The sequence below is a fragment of the Arachis hypogaea genome, chromosome 1, assembly GCF_003086295.3.
Source record: "Arachis hypogaea cultivar Tifrunner chromosome 1, arahy.Tifrunner.gnm2.J5K5, whole genome shotgun sequence".
NCBI classification, from domain to species: Eukaryota; Viridiplantae; Streptophyta; class Magnoliopsida; order Fabales; family Fabaceae; genus Arachis; species Arachis hypogaea.
This window is the reverse complement of record NC_092036.1, coordinates 87,549,202-87,568,334: the sequence shown is the minus strand read 5'-3', so window position 1 is coordinate 87,568,334 and position 19,133 is coordinate 87,549,202. Positions and strand designations below refer to the sequence as shown.

General features: G+C 36.2%; 1 protein-coding gene across 1 annotated transcript; it reads left to right on the top strand.

The window, feature by feature from the left end:
* The first annotated feature begins 14,184 nt into the window (after positions 1-14,184).
* Positions 14,185-15,940, top strand: LOC112744157 (uncharacterized). The gene is made up of 3 exons (XM_029290053.1): positions 14,185-14,933; positions 15,037-15,433; positions 15,569-15,940. The coding sequence occupies exons 1-3, from the start codon at positions 14,185-14,187 to the stop codon at positions 15,938-15,940; spliced, it is 1,518 nt and encodes a 505-aa protein (XP_029145886.1).
* Positions 15,941-19,133: the final 3,193 nt, after the last annotated feature.

The window sequence follows — 19,133 nt, the reverse complement described above, 5'->3', positions numbered from 1 at the left end:
AGCTTATCCATTTGTTTTAATCCAAAATCATGAAAAATTATAGTGTAAATTTCTCTGTAACAAGCATTGAAACCAATTAAATAATATGATAATCTAAAATCTTTAGGAACAAAATTACATCCCTCAAATAAAAAAAGGGTACATAACTCTTTTAAAAAAATATAAAAAAGAAAAGGCAGATATATAGAATCTGGTTACCCACTTAATTATTCAAGGACTCTATCATATCAGATTTATTAATCATATGAGCAAGTCTTTCAAGAACTTCTTAGTCCTAAATCATTTTAGAAACATAAGTAGTTATTTTTCTAGAAATTGGATGCACAATGCACAAAGTTGAATAAAGAAGACCAAATCACTAAGAGATGGCAACCTAAGTTCTTAAACTAAGATCAATATGTAATTATGTAACATAACATATAAAATACAGAAAAATCAAAATTATATTAGATAGATAATAATTCAACACATAACATTTTTCTATCAACTGGTCGACCAAATTCCCAAAATTCACAACATTCCCTAATTATCCAGCTTATGCATATGGATATGCTTAAGCACATACAGAAGCACTAAAAAAGGAAAAAGAAATTAAAAAAAAGCACGATTAATTACCAATTACAAACTTGTAAGGTGAAAAGCCTATTTTCAAATTATACCTCCTTTGATAAAAAAATTTGCTCCAATAATTTTCTTGTACTAATTGCTAAACTTCTTATTCACATGTCTAAATTATATTTATTAGGGAAATATAAGAATATGAAGCCACTTGGTATAGTGTTAAACTATACAAAAACAAATCACAAAAAAATTCAATAAAATTAAACAAAGATAAATAAAGTTGAAGATAATCAAATATCAAAAGATACAAATTCATCAAAGAAGTCTTTCTCACTAATTTATGTAAACTCAAACTTTTACCACGATTGAAAGTTCACAAATGATTCAAATTATTATTACATATAGTGAAAATTGTTTTGCAGTATCAACCAATTTTGCATATGCATCAAGAAAAAGAGTTGAAAACAAAATGCTATTTCAGTCGTTGAAAGACAATAACCAGCAGAAAGCGATAAAAATACAAAATTCAAGGGAGAAAAATTTGATGAATTGAGCTAAGTAGGTAGTAGAAAATTTATATTCGTAAAGGTTAAAGTAAAGATCTGCAGATAAATGATGATCGCAACAAAGAAGGAATAGTAGAACAACATGAATGAGATAAAAATTAAAAGTTAGGAAGCAAATGAAAGAATTGTTAAACTATTAAAAATTCAGATAGCCAAAAAAATATCTCAACTGCAAATCTATAAATTTATAACAAAGAAAAAACAAAATTATTGAATTAATAAGTCACCCAAATTTCAAAAAAAAAATTCTAAAAGACTAATATTCAAATCCCAAATCTAACAAAACGAATTGGGTATCTGCTGTAAAACCCGGTTAATTAATGACTAATTAACCCATAAATTAGAATTTATTCTAGAAAGCCAAAAATATGATTTTTATGGCATAATATGATAGAGAAAATTGAGACAAGAATTTCGATACTAATTTTGTAGAAATCAGACCAAGATTGGACCGAACGGGCCAAACCGGGCCAACCGGACCCATATTGGGCCCTTGGCCCAACCAAACTAAACCTAAAACCCTCATTTTAGCACTCTCTCTCCTCACTAAACACAAACACATGCTGAAAATGGTGGAAAGAAAGGGAAGAACACTCTCTCAAAGTTCTACCCTTGTTTGATCTTCAAACCACTATAACTTTTGATCTAGAGCTCCGATTGTTGCACCGTTTGCGGCCATGCGTTCACCGCAGAGAGCTCTACAAAACCCACTACTTTATTCTTGAGGTAAGTGATGTACTACTATTTTATGGTATATATTATGCTTAATTGAGTGGATTTTATCCACTATTCTCACACTTATTCATATAAATTGCATGTTTTACATTTTCCTTCCTGATTTTGTGTTATGATTGGAAACATACTTTTTTTGCCTTAATTTTGCTAATTTTAATCCTCTCTTAATACCATTTGATGCCTTGATATGTGTGTTAAGTGATTTCAGGATTTATAGCGCGGGAATGGCTTAGAGGATGGAAAAGAAGCATGCAAAAGTGGAAGGAATACAAGAAATTGAGGGAATTGCTAATGTTGTCAGCCATGACCTCTTCATACTCAATCGATCATAACTTGAGCTACAGAAATCCAAATGAGGCAGCTCCAGTTACGTTGGAAATCTAACGTTCGGGGCTTCGAAATGATATATAATTTGCCATAGTGGCGGTACAGCTAAGCGATGCGCACGCGTGATTTGTTCTACAAAAAATTCAGCGACCCAGAAATCGTCCCCAGCGATTTATGGGCTATTTTTGACCCAGAAAATACATATTAGAGGCTGCAGAGAGGAGGAATCAAGGGGACTTCTCACTTTTCATAATTTTAGGTTTTAGATATAGTTTCTAGAGAGAGAGGCTCTCTTCTCTCTCTAGGTTTTAGGATTTAGGATTTCTATTAGTTTTAGGCTATTTCTTCCCAATTCTAGGTTCAATGTTCCTCTAATTTAGTTTCTCTTCTACTTTTATTTATTCTATTACTTTAATTTATGAATTCCCATGTTAGATTTGATTTTATATTTAATGAAAATTGAGGTATTTCAAATTTATGATTGCTTTCTTCAATTTATATTATTGATGCTTTCAATTTAATTTAGATTTCTCTCCTTTTGGCCTTGAAGTTGATTAATATTTGGAGACCCTTGAGTTGGAAGACTCAAGAGTTAATAGGTAATTGGAAGTTGTTGGCTGGCTTTCTAGTCTCTAACCTAATCCTTCCCAAGGGAAAGGATTAGGACTTGTGAATAGAAGTTGGCTTAACTTTCCTTTATACGGTAAAGGATAACCAAGTAGAAACAGCAACCTATTATTATTAATCTTGGAAAATTCAACAAGGATATAACTTTCGATTAATCCTCTCCTTGCCAAGAGCTTTTCTAGTTATTAGTTTATTCCTTTTTCCATTTACTATTCTTACTTTTTATCTTAAAAAAAACCCCAAAATATACCTTTACATAACCAATAAAAAGAACACTTCCCTGTAATTCCTTGAGAGACGACTCGAGGTTTAAATACTTTGGTTATTAATTTTACTAGGGGTTTGTTACTTGTGACAAACAATCTTTTGTATGAAAGGATTCTTGTTGGTTTAGAAGCTATACTTTCAACGAGAACTTAATTGTGAAATTCTAGACCATGCAAGAATCCGTTCGTCAAAATGGCGCCGTTGCCAGAGAATTACAAACGTGTGCCTTATTATTAGTTATTATAAATATTTGCTTTTTGCTTGTTTGTTAGTTTTTGTTAGTTTAGGACTTAGTTGCTTATTTTTACTAGTTTCTATTTTTATTTTCTTTAACTGTTATGAATTCTCACCCCTTTCGCTATTAGTTTGGTTCCAATGTTGTTGTAGGGAATGGAAGCTATAATGAGAACATGTATCAAGGTTGGGACAATCAAAGATGGGAGGAGCCACAAGGATTTGATCAACCCTTTTGGCAACAACCCCCTCCAATGCGCTATAACCAACAACCATTCTGTGATGCATACCAAGACAATAGCTATGGTGGACCTATTCTTGACAACCAACCTCCACCGAATTGCTATGGTCAAGAGCCATTCCAGGGTGCATACCAAGATGATGGATATGGTGGGCCCCCTTATAGTTACCAACAAGCCCCACCGTATGCTTATGAACCACCTCCTCACCATAACTTTGAACCATCATACTCATAAGCACCTTACCACCAAACACCCCCATATGACCCTAATCCTTACCCACCATACTAAGAGCCTTATGAGCCATATCTAGAACCACAATCTCAATGTACACCATCTCCATATCCTTATCAAGAGGAACCACCTCCGTGTTATGAGCCCTTTGTCCTAACAAATGAACCCTCCTATCCACCCCAAACCTCCATGGAGAACACACTTATCTCTCTCATTGGTCTCACCTCTAAACTCTAAAATCTTATATCCCGCATGGACCAACCCTCCACCTCCAATATTCAACCCTCAAGCTTCAGTGCACCGCTACCCTCCGTGCAGGAATACCCATATCCATCAATCTAAGAGCAACATGATCACAATGATGTTATTGGCATGGAACAAGAGATAAGGGTTCGTCTTAGGGACGCAATCACAATGGATCAGTTACGCGCGGCCTTATTTCTAGAGGAGCAAGAGGAGGCCCAAAATATGGAGGTAGGAGAGACCCTTGAAGATGAAGGAGTAGTTGAAGGGAGTTGTCATAGAAAGGAAATCATCAAGGAGGAGTACGAGTTTATACTAAAACAACTGGACGAAGCCGCAATAGATAAAGAGGAAGTGGTTGAGAAGTTAGGAGATGCGGAACCTCCATGGGAAGGTCAACTCATTGAGCCTCCTTCTAAGACGCTTGAAATTGATGTTGCGAATGGTGTACAACCTCCAAGGCATATCGTGGTTGAAGACTTTGCAGAGGTTGACAAAGAGATGTAGATTAAAGAAGAAGAAGCACAGCCTCCCATGCCCTTGGTAGGCAATGAAGAAGAGATTGAATTGGAAGATAGCTACCAAGAGGAAGCAGTTGTAGTTGAAGAGGCTTGCAAAGAGGTAGAAGTTGTCAAGGAAGAGCTCAAGGAAATGGAGCTGGAAATCACCTTGCCAAAGTTGTTGGAGACCTCTACCCCAAAGCCATCACCACCATTCCTTCATTCAAGTGGGTAAATCTTTCATCTCTAAGCTTAATTAGCCCACTTGAATATGCTTTGCTTGAGACGGATGGGCAACTTAGAGCCCTTTGTGGCGTTAAGAGTAAGAGGAAGTTGGTTAATGGTTGGAGTTGTCATGCAAGGTTAAATATGGTTGTATGCTCCAAGTTGAAGTGCAAGGATTGGTATAATTCTCAATCGATTGGGTCTAGGAGGATGTCTAGGCGCTTAAATGAGAATTCCAAGGCTGAACCACCCGGATGGAATCATGATGATAAACAAGAAGACGAGTGCAAAAGCAAGGTTCGGGACCCCGAAATTCATTCTAACAATCAACACTCCTGGAGTCTTGTCACTTGTTTTAACTTTCTTGAAGGCTTTATGCAACTAGTGTGGGATCCCGGAGGCCATGGGAATTACAAACATTGGTTGAGATTCCTGGACGAGTTCAAGCACAAGCCGCCATGACAAGGAGCTCACCACATGTCCAACTTAAGGACTTTAACTAAAAGTGCTAGGTGGGAGACAACCCACCATGGTATGATCGTTCCTTTTCATTCTTAGTTTTATTTTGTTTTATTTTTATTATTGTTCATTCATTCATTCATTCATTCTGCATCTTCACATGCATTCTGCGTTAAAAAAAAGAGAGACGCATCCACGCGCGAGCGTCCATGACGTGTACGCGTCATATTTGGGTCCACAAATATTAAATATGGGCAGCAAGTTATGCCGGAACGGTGCCAGGACGGTGCCTCACGCATAACCTGACCCGCGCGTACGCGTGCATGACGCATACGCATGGGTGTATAAATCGGCGTTATTGGGTTTTCGCACAGAGAGTTGTGCGGGAGTGTGGATGGCTTCGTGCGTTTTGCACGATCCCTAATCACGCGTGCGCGTGATGGACGCTTCCGCGTCCCTCCCCTATACACTCACCCACGCGTCCGCGTGGGTGACGCGTCCACGTGGGTGACGCGTCCGCATCACTAGCGCCGTGCACCTTGCACGCAGCGCGCCGCCTAATCAGTTTTCTTTTCTTTTCTTTTCAAATCCTCATTCTTTCTTCTTCTCCTTCCTCATCTCTTCTGCATTCTTCTTATTTTACCTTTCACACTTTTTTTCCTCCCCTCTATTCTTTCTTTCATTCATCTTTTAATTACTGTATTTAATTATTTTTCTTTCTTCTAAATTTTCTTTTAGCTTAATTATTTATGGTTTCCTTTTCTTTCTTTTTCATTTTCATGCATTTTTATGTTGGTGTTGGAGCTTTATTTGGGTTCTACCTTATTGTAACTGAGCTTGTGAATATTATGAGGAGTGATTTGACAATTGATACTTCAATTTGGCTCTCATATACATTTGGATTATATTATTTTCATTCCTACTTTAACTTGCTCACTAAGTATTTGTGAAAAAGCCTATGGCATCTTGAACTCTATTTTGTTTTACTCCTATTTTACTTGAAATGCCTCTTTTTCCAAACACTTGCATTCCACATGTAATTGGGATTATCATTCACAATTGTCATCATCACAAATACTCTTTTATTTGGCACATTTATTACTTGATGTTTGAGTTATACTTCTCATGCCTTCGCTTGCATGCTTTTAAACCTCTTGTATCTAGTTGCTCTAAAATGCCTTCATTGACTTCAATTAATGTCCTATTTGTATGTAGTCGCAACCATGTATTTAAGACATTATCTTTTACCTTGGCATTGATTATCACTTGGACTTTCCTCCTCCCGGTTCTAGCTATTTGAATTACATGTCCCTTTCCTTTCTTCCTTTTTCAAGATGGCCACCAAGAGAAAAAAAAAGGAAAAGCTTCTTAATGGGGAGACAAACAAGTCCATATGCGCATTCTTTGGAGTAAGCGCAGTAGTTGTAGCTCACAACCCGTCCACTTGCACATCTCAGCATGCACCGAGGATGGTGCAATCTTTAAGTGTGAGGAGGTCGATACCGATCTCCGTGGGTTAGTCACTTTCTTTTCAACACCAATTTTTGTTTTTTTTTTGTTAGTTCATTGTTGCATTTGCATGTTTAATTGCATGTTTGTTTGATTTTGTGCATATATTATCGTTACTTGGTTGAAATGATTAATTCTTTTTCAAGAAACTTTTTAAGGTATTTCACTAATTTGAATTAAAACGTTTTTGTTAAACTTGTTTGAAAAAAATTTTATTTGGAACATAGTTTATAGCTAAGAACACACAACCTGTGAGACTTGAGCTTAATTATATGGTTACATTATTTAGCCATAAATTTTTATTCTTGTGTGTTTTCTTCTCTATGATTGTAATCTATATTTTGTTTCATTCTATATGTCCATTGTTTAGTGTATTTACATGCTTGCATATGATTGAGGTCATCATTTGTTGTTAGCTCACTAATCCTAAATAGCCTACCCTTTCAATCACCTTTGTTTTCCACCTTAAGCCTTTTAATCCCCCGTTTATTCTATATTTTACCACATCACTAGCCTTAAGCGGAAAAAATAATTAATTACCCCAAATGAATCTTTGGTTAGCTTAAGTTAGAGGTTATGTGTCAATTAAGTGTGGAAAACTGTGGGAACTTGGGTTGATGAAAGTATAACAGTGTTTTATTGACAAAATATTGGGAATTTGGGTACCTACTCATATGAGACCAGAAAAATTAAAAACTCATGTGCATTGATATGTTATGTTTGCTTTCAAAAAAAGGGAGAAAAACCAAAAATATTCAAATAATTAAGTAAATAAGTGAATAAGGGGACAAAATTACCCCAATGTTAAGTTTAATAAACGATCAATGCATATGTGATAAAATTAAAGAAAAGTTGATACATGAGTATGTAATGCAAAAGTGAAAATTTTGGGTAGCTAGGCATGATTTTAGAGTTACATAGAGTGTGTATGTGTGTTAGGTGAGAGCTTGGGTTAATCAAAGATTCATACTTTAGCTCACTTGGCCATACATATATCCTTACCCTTACCTTAGCCCCATTACAACCTTGAAAATACCTCATGATATTTGGATTGGTATACTAAATACTTGTTGATTGGTTAGATGAAGAACAAAGTTTTAGAAAGCCTGATTAGAGAAGAGTAGAGTGATTGACCCTAGACACTTGAGAGATTAGAGTGCATATACACTTCCTGTGAGGGTTCAATGCTTGATTCTATGTTTCCTGCTTTCATGAGCTATCTTCTTACAAGTTTACTTTTCTTTTATTGTATAATTTGAATTAGTGAAATCTGATTTATGTTTGTCTTGAAGAGCTTATTTACTTTTAACCAAGTAGACAGAAATATCTTAGCATATAGTTGCATTTATAGGTTGCATCTCATACTTTCTACCATTCATCTTCACTCTTATAGCTTCTCTTGAGCTTAGCATGAGGACATGCTAATGTTTAAGTGTGGGGAGATTTGATGCACCACTATTTTGCGGTACATATTGTGCTTAATTGAGTGGATTTTATCCACTATTCTCACACTTATTCATATAAATTGCATATTTTACATTTTCCTTCCTGATTTTGTGCTATGATTGGAAACATGCTTCTTTGGCCTTAATTTTGCTAATCTTAATCCTCTCTTAATACCATTTGATGCCTTGATATGTGTGTTAAGTGATTTCAGGGTTTATAGGGCAGGAATGGCTTAGAGGATGGAAAAGAAGCATGCAAAAGTGGAAAGAATACAAAAAATTGAGGGAATTGCTAATGTTGTCAGCCATGACCTCTTCGTACTCAATCGATCGTAACTTGAGCTAAAGAAATCCAAATGAGGCGGCTTTAGTTGCGTTGAAAATCTAACGTTCAGGGCTTCGAAATGATATATAATTTGCCATAGTGGCGGTACAGCTAATCGATGCGCACGCGTGATTTGTTCTACAGAAAATTCAGTGACCCAGAAATCGTCCCCAGCAATTTATGGGCTATTTTTGACCCAGTTCTTGGCCCAGAAAACACAGATTAGAGGCTGCAGAGTAGAGGAATCAATGGGACTTCTCACTTTTCATAATTTTAGGTTCTAGATGTAGTTTTTAGAGAGAGAGGCTCTCTCCTCTCTCTAGGTTTTAGGATTTAGGATTTCTATTAGTTTTAGGCTATTTCTTCCCAATTCTAGGTTCAATGTTCCTTTAATTTAGTTTCTCTTCTACTTTTATTTATTCTATTACTTTAATTTTTGAATTTCCATGTTAGATTTGATTTTATATTTAATAAAAATTGAGGTATTTAAGATTTATTATTGCTTTCTTCAATTTATATTATTGATGCTTTCAATTTAATTTAGATTTCTCTCCTTTAGGCCTTGGAGTTGATTAATATTTGGAGACCCTTGAGTTGAAAGACTCAAGAGTTAATAGGTAATTGGAAGTTGTTGGCTGGCTTTCTAGTCTCTAACCTAATCCTTCCCAAGGGAAAGGATTAGGACTTGTGAATAGAAGTTGGCTCTCAACTTAACTTTTCTTTATACGGTAAAGGATAACCAAGTAGAAACAGCAACCTATTATTATTAATTTTGGGAAATCCAACAATGATAGAACTTTCGATTAATCCTCTCCTTGCCAAGAGCTTTTCTAGTTATAAGTTTATTCTTTTTGCCACTTACTATTCTTGCTTTTTATCTTAAAAAATCCAAAATATACCTTTACATAACCAATAACAAGAATACTTCCCTGCAATTCCTTGAGAGACGACCCGAGATTTAAATACTTCGGTTATTAATTTTACTAGGGGTTTGTTACTTGTGACAAACAATCTTTTGTACGAAAGGATTCTTGTTGGTTTAGAAGCTATACTTTCAATGATAACTTAATTGTGAAATTCTAGACCATTCAAGAATCCGTTCGTCAGTAAGCCATGATTTCATCTCAGTTCTTCATCCCTTAATTTCAAATTTTTGGGTGAAAAGTGTTGAGATTTTGGGCTCTTTGATATTATAGGACCCAACTCTCTTGAAGGAGAAGATTAATCTTGTCTCCTTGAACCTTGGGTGTAGTAAGATTCTCAACCCTAGTGTAATTTGTTATTTTATGATGTTTAGGTATTGAGATGTTGTGTTTGGGTATGATAATTGTGGCTTAGGTAGTGTGTATGTGAATATTGAAGCTTGATTGAGATTTTGGAAAGCTTGAAAAAAGGCTTTGGTGGGTAAACATCTGTTCTTAGAGGTGTTGAGACCTTGAGACCTTGAGCACAAGTGATTTGGAAGTGCTCCAGTTGAGCGAAAAAAATGGCTAAGGTATGGTCTCAATTTTCTATATCTAAAATGTAATGTGGTGTGAAAACTTACGCTAGAGGCACTAAGATAGAAATTGAATTATTGATGTTGTTGAATGTTTGTGATATATGGTGTGGTCATATATGTGATTATGAATATTGATGCCTTGATGGTATGATGCATGAGAGATATGCATGTTGTGATATATGCTTAATAATTGATTGAGGTTGAATTGTGGGTGAAACTATGTGGATGGTGAGTATGATATTGATCATGTGTAATGATAGTTGATTGAAAATGGTGTTGTTGGAAATTGGTATGAGAAAGAGTATATGACATAAAATTTTGTTTGAGATTGAGTTAATTGAGTGAGAAGGATTAAAATGATGGGATGGTGTTTTGTTATTTTGATGAAAATGTTAATGTATGAGTTGAGGAGGCTTGAGGTTGATTTTTGGTATGTTTTGGGTTGATTTCAAAAAGGGTTGAAATTGGTATGTTTTGGTTGATCTTGAAAAAGGTTGAAATTGGTTTGTTTTGAAAAGGGCACTTTGTGATTTTGTATGAAAATGTGGATTTTGGGCATACCTTGGTGGAGCATAACTTGGACTCTGGATCCCTGTTTTGTGCCAAACTTGTTTAGAAATAAAATTGAATTCGGGATGTTCATGTCGTTCGAAGAACGGGCGAAAAATGATTTGAAACGAATGCGTTATGTCCGTCGGAAGATTGGGGTTTGAATCTGTGAATTTTGCAGTTTTAACTTAGAAATTTTTTGCAGAACGCGCACCCACGCGTAGGTGTGGCCGACGCGACGCATACGCGTCGTTTTCACTACCCATGCATGCACGTGACCGACGCGTACGCGTCGGTGAGCTGCACCAAATGCCTAGCCAAATTCCCGAGAGTTGTGCGAGAATTGTGCCAGTTTTGTGCGTGGGGTATAAACGCACCCACGTGTATGCGTGGCTGACACGTAGGTGTCACTTGGTTGTTTTTCCATCCACGCGTACGCGTAGGCGACGCATACGCGTCGATGGACTTTTTGGCTTTTCCACGCGTACGCGTGGACGACGCGTACGGCTGACCCTGTTTTCTCTCCAAAGTTAATTTTTGAGTTTTCAAAGCCAAATTTCATACTTCTAGGCCTCCGATCTCACCCCTTATGTCTTAAATCATTATGATATGCCTAGCAATGAGAAAGGAGCTAGGGAGTGTGATAACTTGTGAATGAAGAAAGGGGATAACTAATGATCAATGATGATCAAAGATGATTGTATGAGATACGGAGGATGGCAGTGGAAGTGCTTTATCTGCCATGAGCCGATGGGCTATATTTGTTAATAAATTGGCTGGATATGGATTGAATTATGAGCCGGATGGCTGAGTTATTACCGAGTTATGGGGGAGCCATTATTGATTATGGCTGAGTATGATTGCATATATGCGTATTGAATGAAATGTGAATGTTGCACTTCAACCAAGGTAGCAAAAATTGCATCTTTAATCGTAGAAACGGACGATTCTACGTTCCTGCAACTGTTGTGCGTGTCTATTTCTACTTCCGTTCCTGATAAATCTCAAAAACATAGAATCGCCGTGGAAGATCGTGGGATCGTGAAATCGTCTTCGTCTCCCCCGCGTCAAAAGCGAAACAATTTAGGAGATGAATAGCAATGGGTTTGGGATGAACTGCCTGGCCCAACCCGGATCTAACCAAAAAACCCTTCGATTTCTTCACCGCCTTAATTCAATCTTTTCAATTTCAGTTTTAATTTGAAATACTGTAACCTCCCTGTCACTCTTCTACTCTCCCTGACTGTCTGACTCCCACTTCCCTAACCTATCGCATTCCAGTTCTGCACTTTTATGGTTTTTATTTTGGGACTCTGCACTTTTGCGATTCTGCCATTGTTGCCTTCTCCATGACAAGTTAGCATCTTCAACTCTGCTTTGTGCATGTAAGATCCTCAACTCCTTCTCATGCTTCTTGATTTTAATTTCTTTACCATCATTATATTCAAGAAATTAGCAAATAAATTATAGTTGCCTCATTACCAATATGATATGAATCATATGATACACTTATAAATATTGGGAATTTGGGAATCGGGATTAGGACATCAGGATTTAGGTGCATATGCTTTACTTGTTATTGTTATTCACAATTCACAAAGATCAAAGAGTGATATATTTCTATTGCTACAGGATAAAGCCTAAATGCTTACATTACATAGTAACAAAGTTAATTATATATTCATTTATATACTTTACTTATGAATGTTTAAACTTTATTTTAAGTTTTAACTATATGCTCTATTTAATTTCAATACTTCAATTTAGTTGTTGTTGGATATGAATAAGAATTGTGGTATCAATTTTATTTGTTCTTTCTTTTTTATTATGAAAAATACTTTTGCTAATATCACTTCGTGGATATGTGAGAAAGATTGCAGCTGCTGGCCTGCTGCTTCTCAAAGTTAATAAATCCAGTGAAGTATCTCAAGTTCTCAACTCTCAAATTTAAAGACTCTGAGGTAACTTCTCAAATAATTAAAATAGAGTTTAAGCTTGCTACTACAAATCAAATAAGTAATATAATCTACTCTCAATTGTGAACTTGCTGACATCAAATTGGAGTTTCTTATACCAACTATATTATTAGATAGTAGATAATAGAACAAAGTTATTGATTAAAATAAAGATCATTTATGTTAGTATTTAGATAATAGTGCCATGTATGTTTATTTGTTCAATTGACTAGCATTAGTAGATATATATACTTTTATATATAAGTTTGTTCTAGAAGAAAATTTATAATTCCATCTTGTTAAGGATTGTTAACTATTTAATGAAACTAGTGACAATATCCGATATTTATATAGGCCTTTGTGTAATTGTGTATTAATATTTAGCATATTTAGCTCTTGTGTTGTAATTGGTAATTAGTTGCTCCAATTGATGTATTTGAGAGTATAGATAAGAATTTATGTTACAAGGAACACGTTCATATCTTTGGTAATGTTCAATATAATTTTATTTTCTTTTTAATGCTAGCTAGCTAGGCATGGATGAAACAAATATTTTGGGGTTCATGTTCATGATCTGTTCAAATTGTGGCTATGGAGTTTTCTTAATAAGTTATTTTTGGTTATGATGTTTCATAAATCCTGAAATTTATTGGACCATATAAGCCTTTGTGTAGTGAATTTGATATATATTGCACCATTTTCTTTTGAAAATTATGTGAATTTGTTGCATTTTTTATAATAATATTTAAGTATTCTCACTTGATAATGTATTCATTAGTTTGCTGTATATCAAATTGTTCAAATTTTATTAATGTACTATATTATTTGTTTATTACTACTATATTTGGGGCTTTAAGCCCCCTCCCTCGAAAAAAATTAATACTATATCATCACTTCAAAAGCCATAGTTTAGTCTTAAGGAATTAATTGTTTTCTTCTATTTATTTAGGTTTGAAATGGCTTCAAATGTGAATAATGGTGGAAATAATACTGGAGCTAAAACTGTTGGTGGTGGTGCATCCGAGAAGATCGCTAAAAATACTCCAGGAAATAGGAGTGATAAAGCTTGGAAGCATGGGATTTCTATTGATGGAGATGCCAAGAAAAAAAATGTAAGTATTGTGATAAGGTTGTGACAGGAGGAGTGTATAGGTTGAAACATCATTTGGCATGAACAAAAAAAGATGTTGAACCTTGTATGAGTGTTTCTGATGAGGTTAAAAAGGAGATGTTTGATATTGTTGTTGGTTTGCAAAAAATTTGGTTAAGAAGACAAGAGACTTTGAGAAAAAGATACAAAGTAAAGATGAAGGAGTAGAAGAAGAAAGGGATGCTTTAGTTGGTGAGAAAAGAAAGGGAAAAGAAATAGAGACACCAGCAAGTCTCTTTAAGAAAAGGGGTGTGAGCACTCAAACAACAGTCAACTCTATTTTTAAGAAGGGTCTAAGGGAAGAGGCGTGTGATAAAATTGCTTCGTTCATCTACAATAATGCTATTCCCTTTAATGTTGCAAGATCTGAAGAATATCATAGCATGCTTGAGAAGGTTGCTCGCCATGGATTATGATTCAAGCCACCCTCTTATGATGAGTTAAGAGGAAAATTATTGAAGAAGAAGGTAGAGTCAACTAAACTAACAGTAGAAGAACATAAAGCTGAATGGAAAAAAAGTGGATGCACTATTATGACAGATGGTTGGACGGATAAAAGAAGGAGAACTATTCTCAACTTCCTTGTGAATAGTCCTAAGGAAACTGTTTTCTTGAAATCGATTAATGCTTCTGATATATGCAAAACAGCTGAAAAGATATTCAAGATGATTGATGAAGTTGTAGAGGAAGTGGGAGAAGAGAATGTGGTTCAAGTTGTAACTGATAATGCAGCTAACTACAAAAAGGCAGGACAAATATTGATAAAAAAGAGAAAGGATCTTTATTGGACTCTTTGTGCTGCTCATTGCATTGATTTGATGCTTGAAGATTTTAAGAAGAAGCTAGCTCTTCACAGAGACACCATTGCCAAAGGAAGAAGACTTACCACTTACATATATTCTAGGACTTCTCTAATTTCCCTTTTGCAACAACACACCAAAGGAAGAGATTTGGTGAGGCCAGGTATGACACGATTTGCTACTTCTTACCTTACTTTGGGTAGTCTTAATGAGAAAAAGAATCCAATAATTAGAATGTTCATCTCGGATGAGTGGAAGGCAAGCAAGTGTTCAAAGACAAGGGATGGAAAAAACATTGAAAATATTGTTTTGGATAAAAAAATTTTGAAAAACATTATCCATTGCTTGAGAGGTGCTTATCCTCTTCTTCATGTGCTCTGTATAGTGGATTCAGAGGGAAAACCAGCTATGGGATACATGTATTCTGAAATTGATCGTGCTAAAGAAAAAATTAAAGATGCTTTTCAAAGTGTTGAAGCAAGGTAATAAAACTAGTAATAAGTAAACATTTTTCTTTCAGTATTACCATTTAATTATTTACTAATTAGGTAATTGTCTAATTCATTATTTCGATGTTCTTTTTAGTTATAAGCCTTTGTGGGATATTATTGATGCAAGATGGGACAAGCAACTCTTTAAGCCTTTGCATGCTGCAGGCTATTATTTGAATCCACAAATTCATTATAGTCCTAATTTTAAGGTTGAGTATGATGTTAAGAAAGGACTTTATGATTGTTTGGATATACTTGTGGGAGATCCTGCACTCATTACAATTATTGATAGTCAACTTGAAGATTTCAAGGGTAAGGCTAAATTTTTTGGTAAATATGTAGCCAAGAATGCTCTCAAACCCAAAACACCTTCACAATGGTGGGATTCTTATGGGGATGAACATCCAGAACTTCAAAAGTTTGCTATCCGTGTGTTGAGCTTGACTTGTAGTTCATCGGGATGTGAGCGCAATTGGAGTACTTTTGAGATGGTAAACTTTTAATTTGATACTAGTTTAGGGATTTATTTATAAATTATAGAATTAGTTAATTATTCAATTCTATTACTTTCTAATTAGTATATGTATTTATTTTAAATCAATGTTAATAAATTTTGATATTATTAGGTTCACATGAAAAGGAGAAATCATTTGAAGACAAGTACAAAGAATGACGTTGTTTTTGTGATGACCAATTTAAGATTGGCAAGGAAGAAGCCATCAAGAAATACTGCTGACTATAGTCTTGAAGACTTGGATTCAGATGAAGAATGGATTGTGGAAGATGAAAATATGATGGAAAATTTGGAGGAGTTTGACACACAAAATGATGTAAACTTAGCCCCTCAAGAAGATGGAGGTAAAGATGAGAGTCCTTTGATTGATTTGGAGATTCCTCTTCTTCATGATGATGCTTTCAATGAGCTTCTCAACTTTCCTCCTAATGGAAATCAAAATGTTGGAGAACATAATGATTACGACGTTAATGAATTGTTCTAGTTTTTATATTTTTTAGGATGATGTTATGTTATTTTCTTTATATTTGTGATGTTTGATGAGCGGATAATTTATACACTTTTTGGCATTGTTTTTAGTATGTTTTTAATATGTTTTAGTTAGTTTTTATTATATTTTTATTAGTTTTTAGTTAAAATTCACTTTTCTGGAATTTACTATAAGTTTGTGTGTTTTTCTGTGATTTCATATTTTCTGGATGAAATTGAGGGACCTGAGCAAAAATCTGATTCAGAGGCTGAAAAGGACTGCAGATGTTGTTGGATTCTAACCTCCCTGCACTAGAAGTGGATTTTCTGGAGCTACAGAAGTCCAATTGGCGCGCTCTCAACTGCGTTGGAAAGTAGACATCCTGGGCTTTCCAGCAATGTATAATAGTTCATACTTTGCTCGAGATTTGATGGCCCAAACAGGCGTTCCAATTCAGCTCAAGAATTCTGGCGTAAAACGCCAGAACTGGCACAAGAAAGGGAGTTAAACGCCCAAACTGGCACAAAAGCTGGCGTTTAACTCCAAGAAGAGTCTCTACACAAAAAGGCTTCAATGCTCAGCCCAAGCACACACCAAGTGGGCCCGGAAGTGGATTTATACGACATTTACTCATTTCTGTAAACCCTAGGCTACTAGTTCTCTATAAGTAGGACCTTTTGCTATTGTATTTTCATCTTTTGATCACTTTAGATCTTAGATCAGATCTTGGTTCTTTTGGTTCCCTCTCTGGGGCCGAAGCCAATGATCACCTTGTTCTTATATATTTTCAACTGTGGAGTTTCTACACACCATAGATTAAGGTGTGGAGCTCTGCTGTACCTCGAGTATCAATGCAATTACTATTATTCTTCTATTCAATTCAGCTTATTCTTGTTCTAAGATATCACTTGTTCTTCAACTTGATGAATGTGATGATCCGTGACACTCATCATCATTCTCACCTATGAACGTGTGCCTGACAACCACCTCCGTTCTACCTTAGATTGAGTGGATATCTCTTGGATCCCTTAATCGGAATCTTCGTGGTATAAGCTAGAATTGATGGCGGCATTCAAGAGAATCCGAAAGGTCTAAACCTTGTCTGTGGTATTCTGAGTAGGATTCAAGGATTGAATGACTGTGACGAGCTTCAAACTCGCGATTGTGGGGCGTTAGTGACAGACGCAAAAGAATCACTGGATTCTATTCCGACATGATCGAGAACCGACAGCTGAATAGCCGTGCTGTGACAGAGCGCATTGAACATTTTCACTGAGAGGATGGGAGGTAGCCACTGACAATGGTGAAACCCTACATACAGCTTGCCATGGAAAGGAGTAAGAAGGATTGGATGAAGACAGTAGGAGAGCAGAGAGACGGAAGGGACAAAGCATCTCCATACGCTTATCTGAAATTCTCACCAATGAATTACATAAGTATCTCTATCCTTATTTTATGTTTTATTCATAAATCATTCATAACCAATTGAATCTGCCTGACTGAGATTTACAAGATGACCATAGCTTGCTTCATACCAACAATCTCTGTGGGATCGACCCTTACTCGCATAAGGTTTATTACTTGGACGACCCAGTGCACTTGCTGGTTAGTTGTGCGAAGTTGTGATAAAGAGTTGAGATTACAATTGTACGTACCATGTTGATGGCGCCATTGATGATCACAATTTCATGCACCAAGTTTTTGGCGCCTTTGCTGGGGATTGTTTGAGTTTGGACAACTGACGGTTCATCTTGTTGCCATGGAAAGGAGTAAGAAGGATTGGATGAAGATAGTAGGAAAGCAGAGAGACGGAAAGGACAAAGCATCTCCATACGCTTATCTGAAATTCTCACCAATGAATTACATAAGTATCTCTATCCTTATTTTATGTTTTATTCATAAATCATTCATAACCAATTGAATCTGCCTGACTGAGATTTACAAGATGACCATAGCTTGCTTCATACCAACAATCTCCGTGGGATCGACCCTTACTCGCGTAAGGTTTATTACTTGGACGACCCAGTGCACTTGCTGGTTAGTTGTGCGAAGTTGTGATAAAGAGTTGAGATTACAATTGTGCGTACCATGTTGATGGCGCCATTGATGATCACAATTTCGTGCACCAAGTTTTTGGCACCGTTGATGATCACAATTTTGTGCACCAAGGTTCAGGATCATAACTCTTTATCCCCTGAAAGCCAAGCTGGTCACAGCACCAGTTATCTCTGCACCAGACTGGACATTGCCATTCGAACTAATGTGTGATGCCAGTGACCATGCCATTGGTGCAGTGTTGGGACAGAGGCATAACAAACTTCTGCACGTCATTTATTATGCTAGCCGTGTTCTAAATGACGCACAGAAGAATTACACAACCATAGAAAAAGAGTTACTTGCAGTGGTTTATGCCATTAACAAGTTTAGATCCTATTTGGTAGGGTCAAAAGTGATTGTGTACACTAACCATGCTGCTCTTAAATATTTACTCACAAAGCAGGATTCAAAACCCAGGCTCATAAGGTGGGTGCTGCTTCTGCAAGAGTTTGATATAGAAATAAGAGACAGAAAAGGGACAGAGAACTAAGTAGCTGATCATCTGTCCCAAATAGAACAAGTAGCCGGGGCATCCCTCCCTTCTACTGAGATCTCTGAGACCTTTCCAGATGAGCAACTCTTTCGCATTCAGGAAGCTCCATGGTTTGCAGACATTGAAAACTATAAAGCTGTGAGGTTCATACCACAGGAGTACAGCAGAGTGCAAAGAAAAAAATTAATTTCAGATGCCAAGTACTACCTATGGGATGAGCCATATCTCTTTAAGAGATGTGCAGACGGAATAATCCGCAGATGTGTACCTAGAGAGGAAGCACAAAGAATCCTGTGGCATTGCCATGGATCACAGTATGGGGGACATTTTGGAGGTGAGCGAACAGCCACTAAGGTCCTCCAATGTGGATTCTACTGGCCTACTCTCTATAGGGATGCCCGAGAGTTTGTGTGTAACTGTGACAGTTGCCAAAGAGCTGGTAACTTGCCTCATGGTTACGCCATGCCTCAACAAAGGGATCTTAGAGATTGAATTGTTTGATGTATGGGGAATTGACTTCATGGATCCCTTCCCACCATCATACTCAAACACTTATATTCTGGCGGCAGTAGACTATGTATCTAAATGGGTAAAAGCAATTGCCACACCCAATAATGA

Excerpts from the sequence above, each read along its gene's own strand:
- LOC112744157 (XM_029290053.1), top strand. The coding sequence starts at position 14,185 with ATGACAGATGGTTGGACGGATAAAAGAAGGAGAACTATTCTCAACTTC. Across the intron at positions 14,934-15,036 it reads TTTCAAAGTGTTGAAGCAAG|TTATAAGCCTTTGTGGGATA; the intron begins GTAATAAAACTA and ends TGTTCTTTTTAG. Across the intron at positions 15,434-15,568 it reads ATTGGAGTACTTTTGAGATG|GTTCACATGAAAAGGAGAAA; the intron begins GTAAACTTTTAA and ends TGATATTATTAG.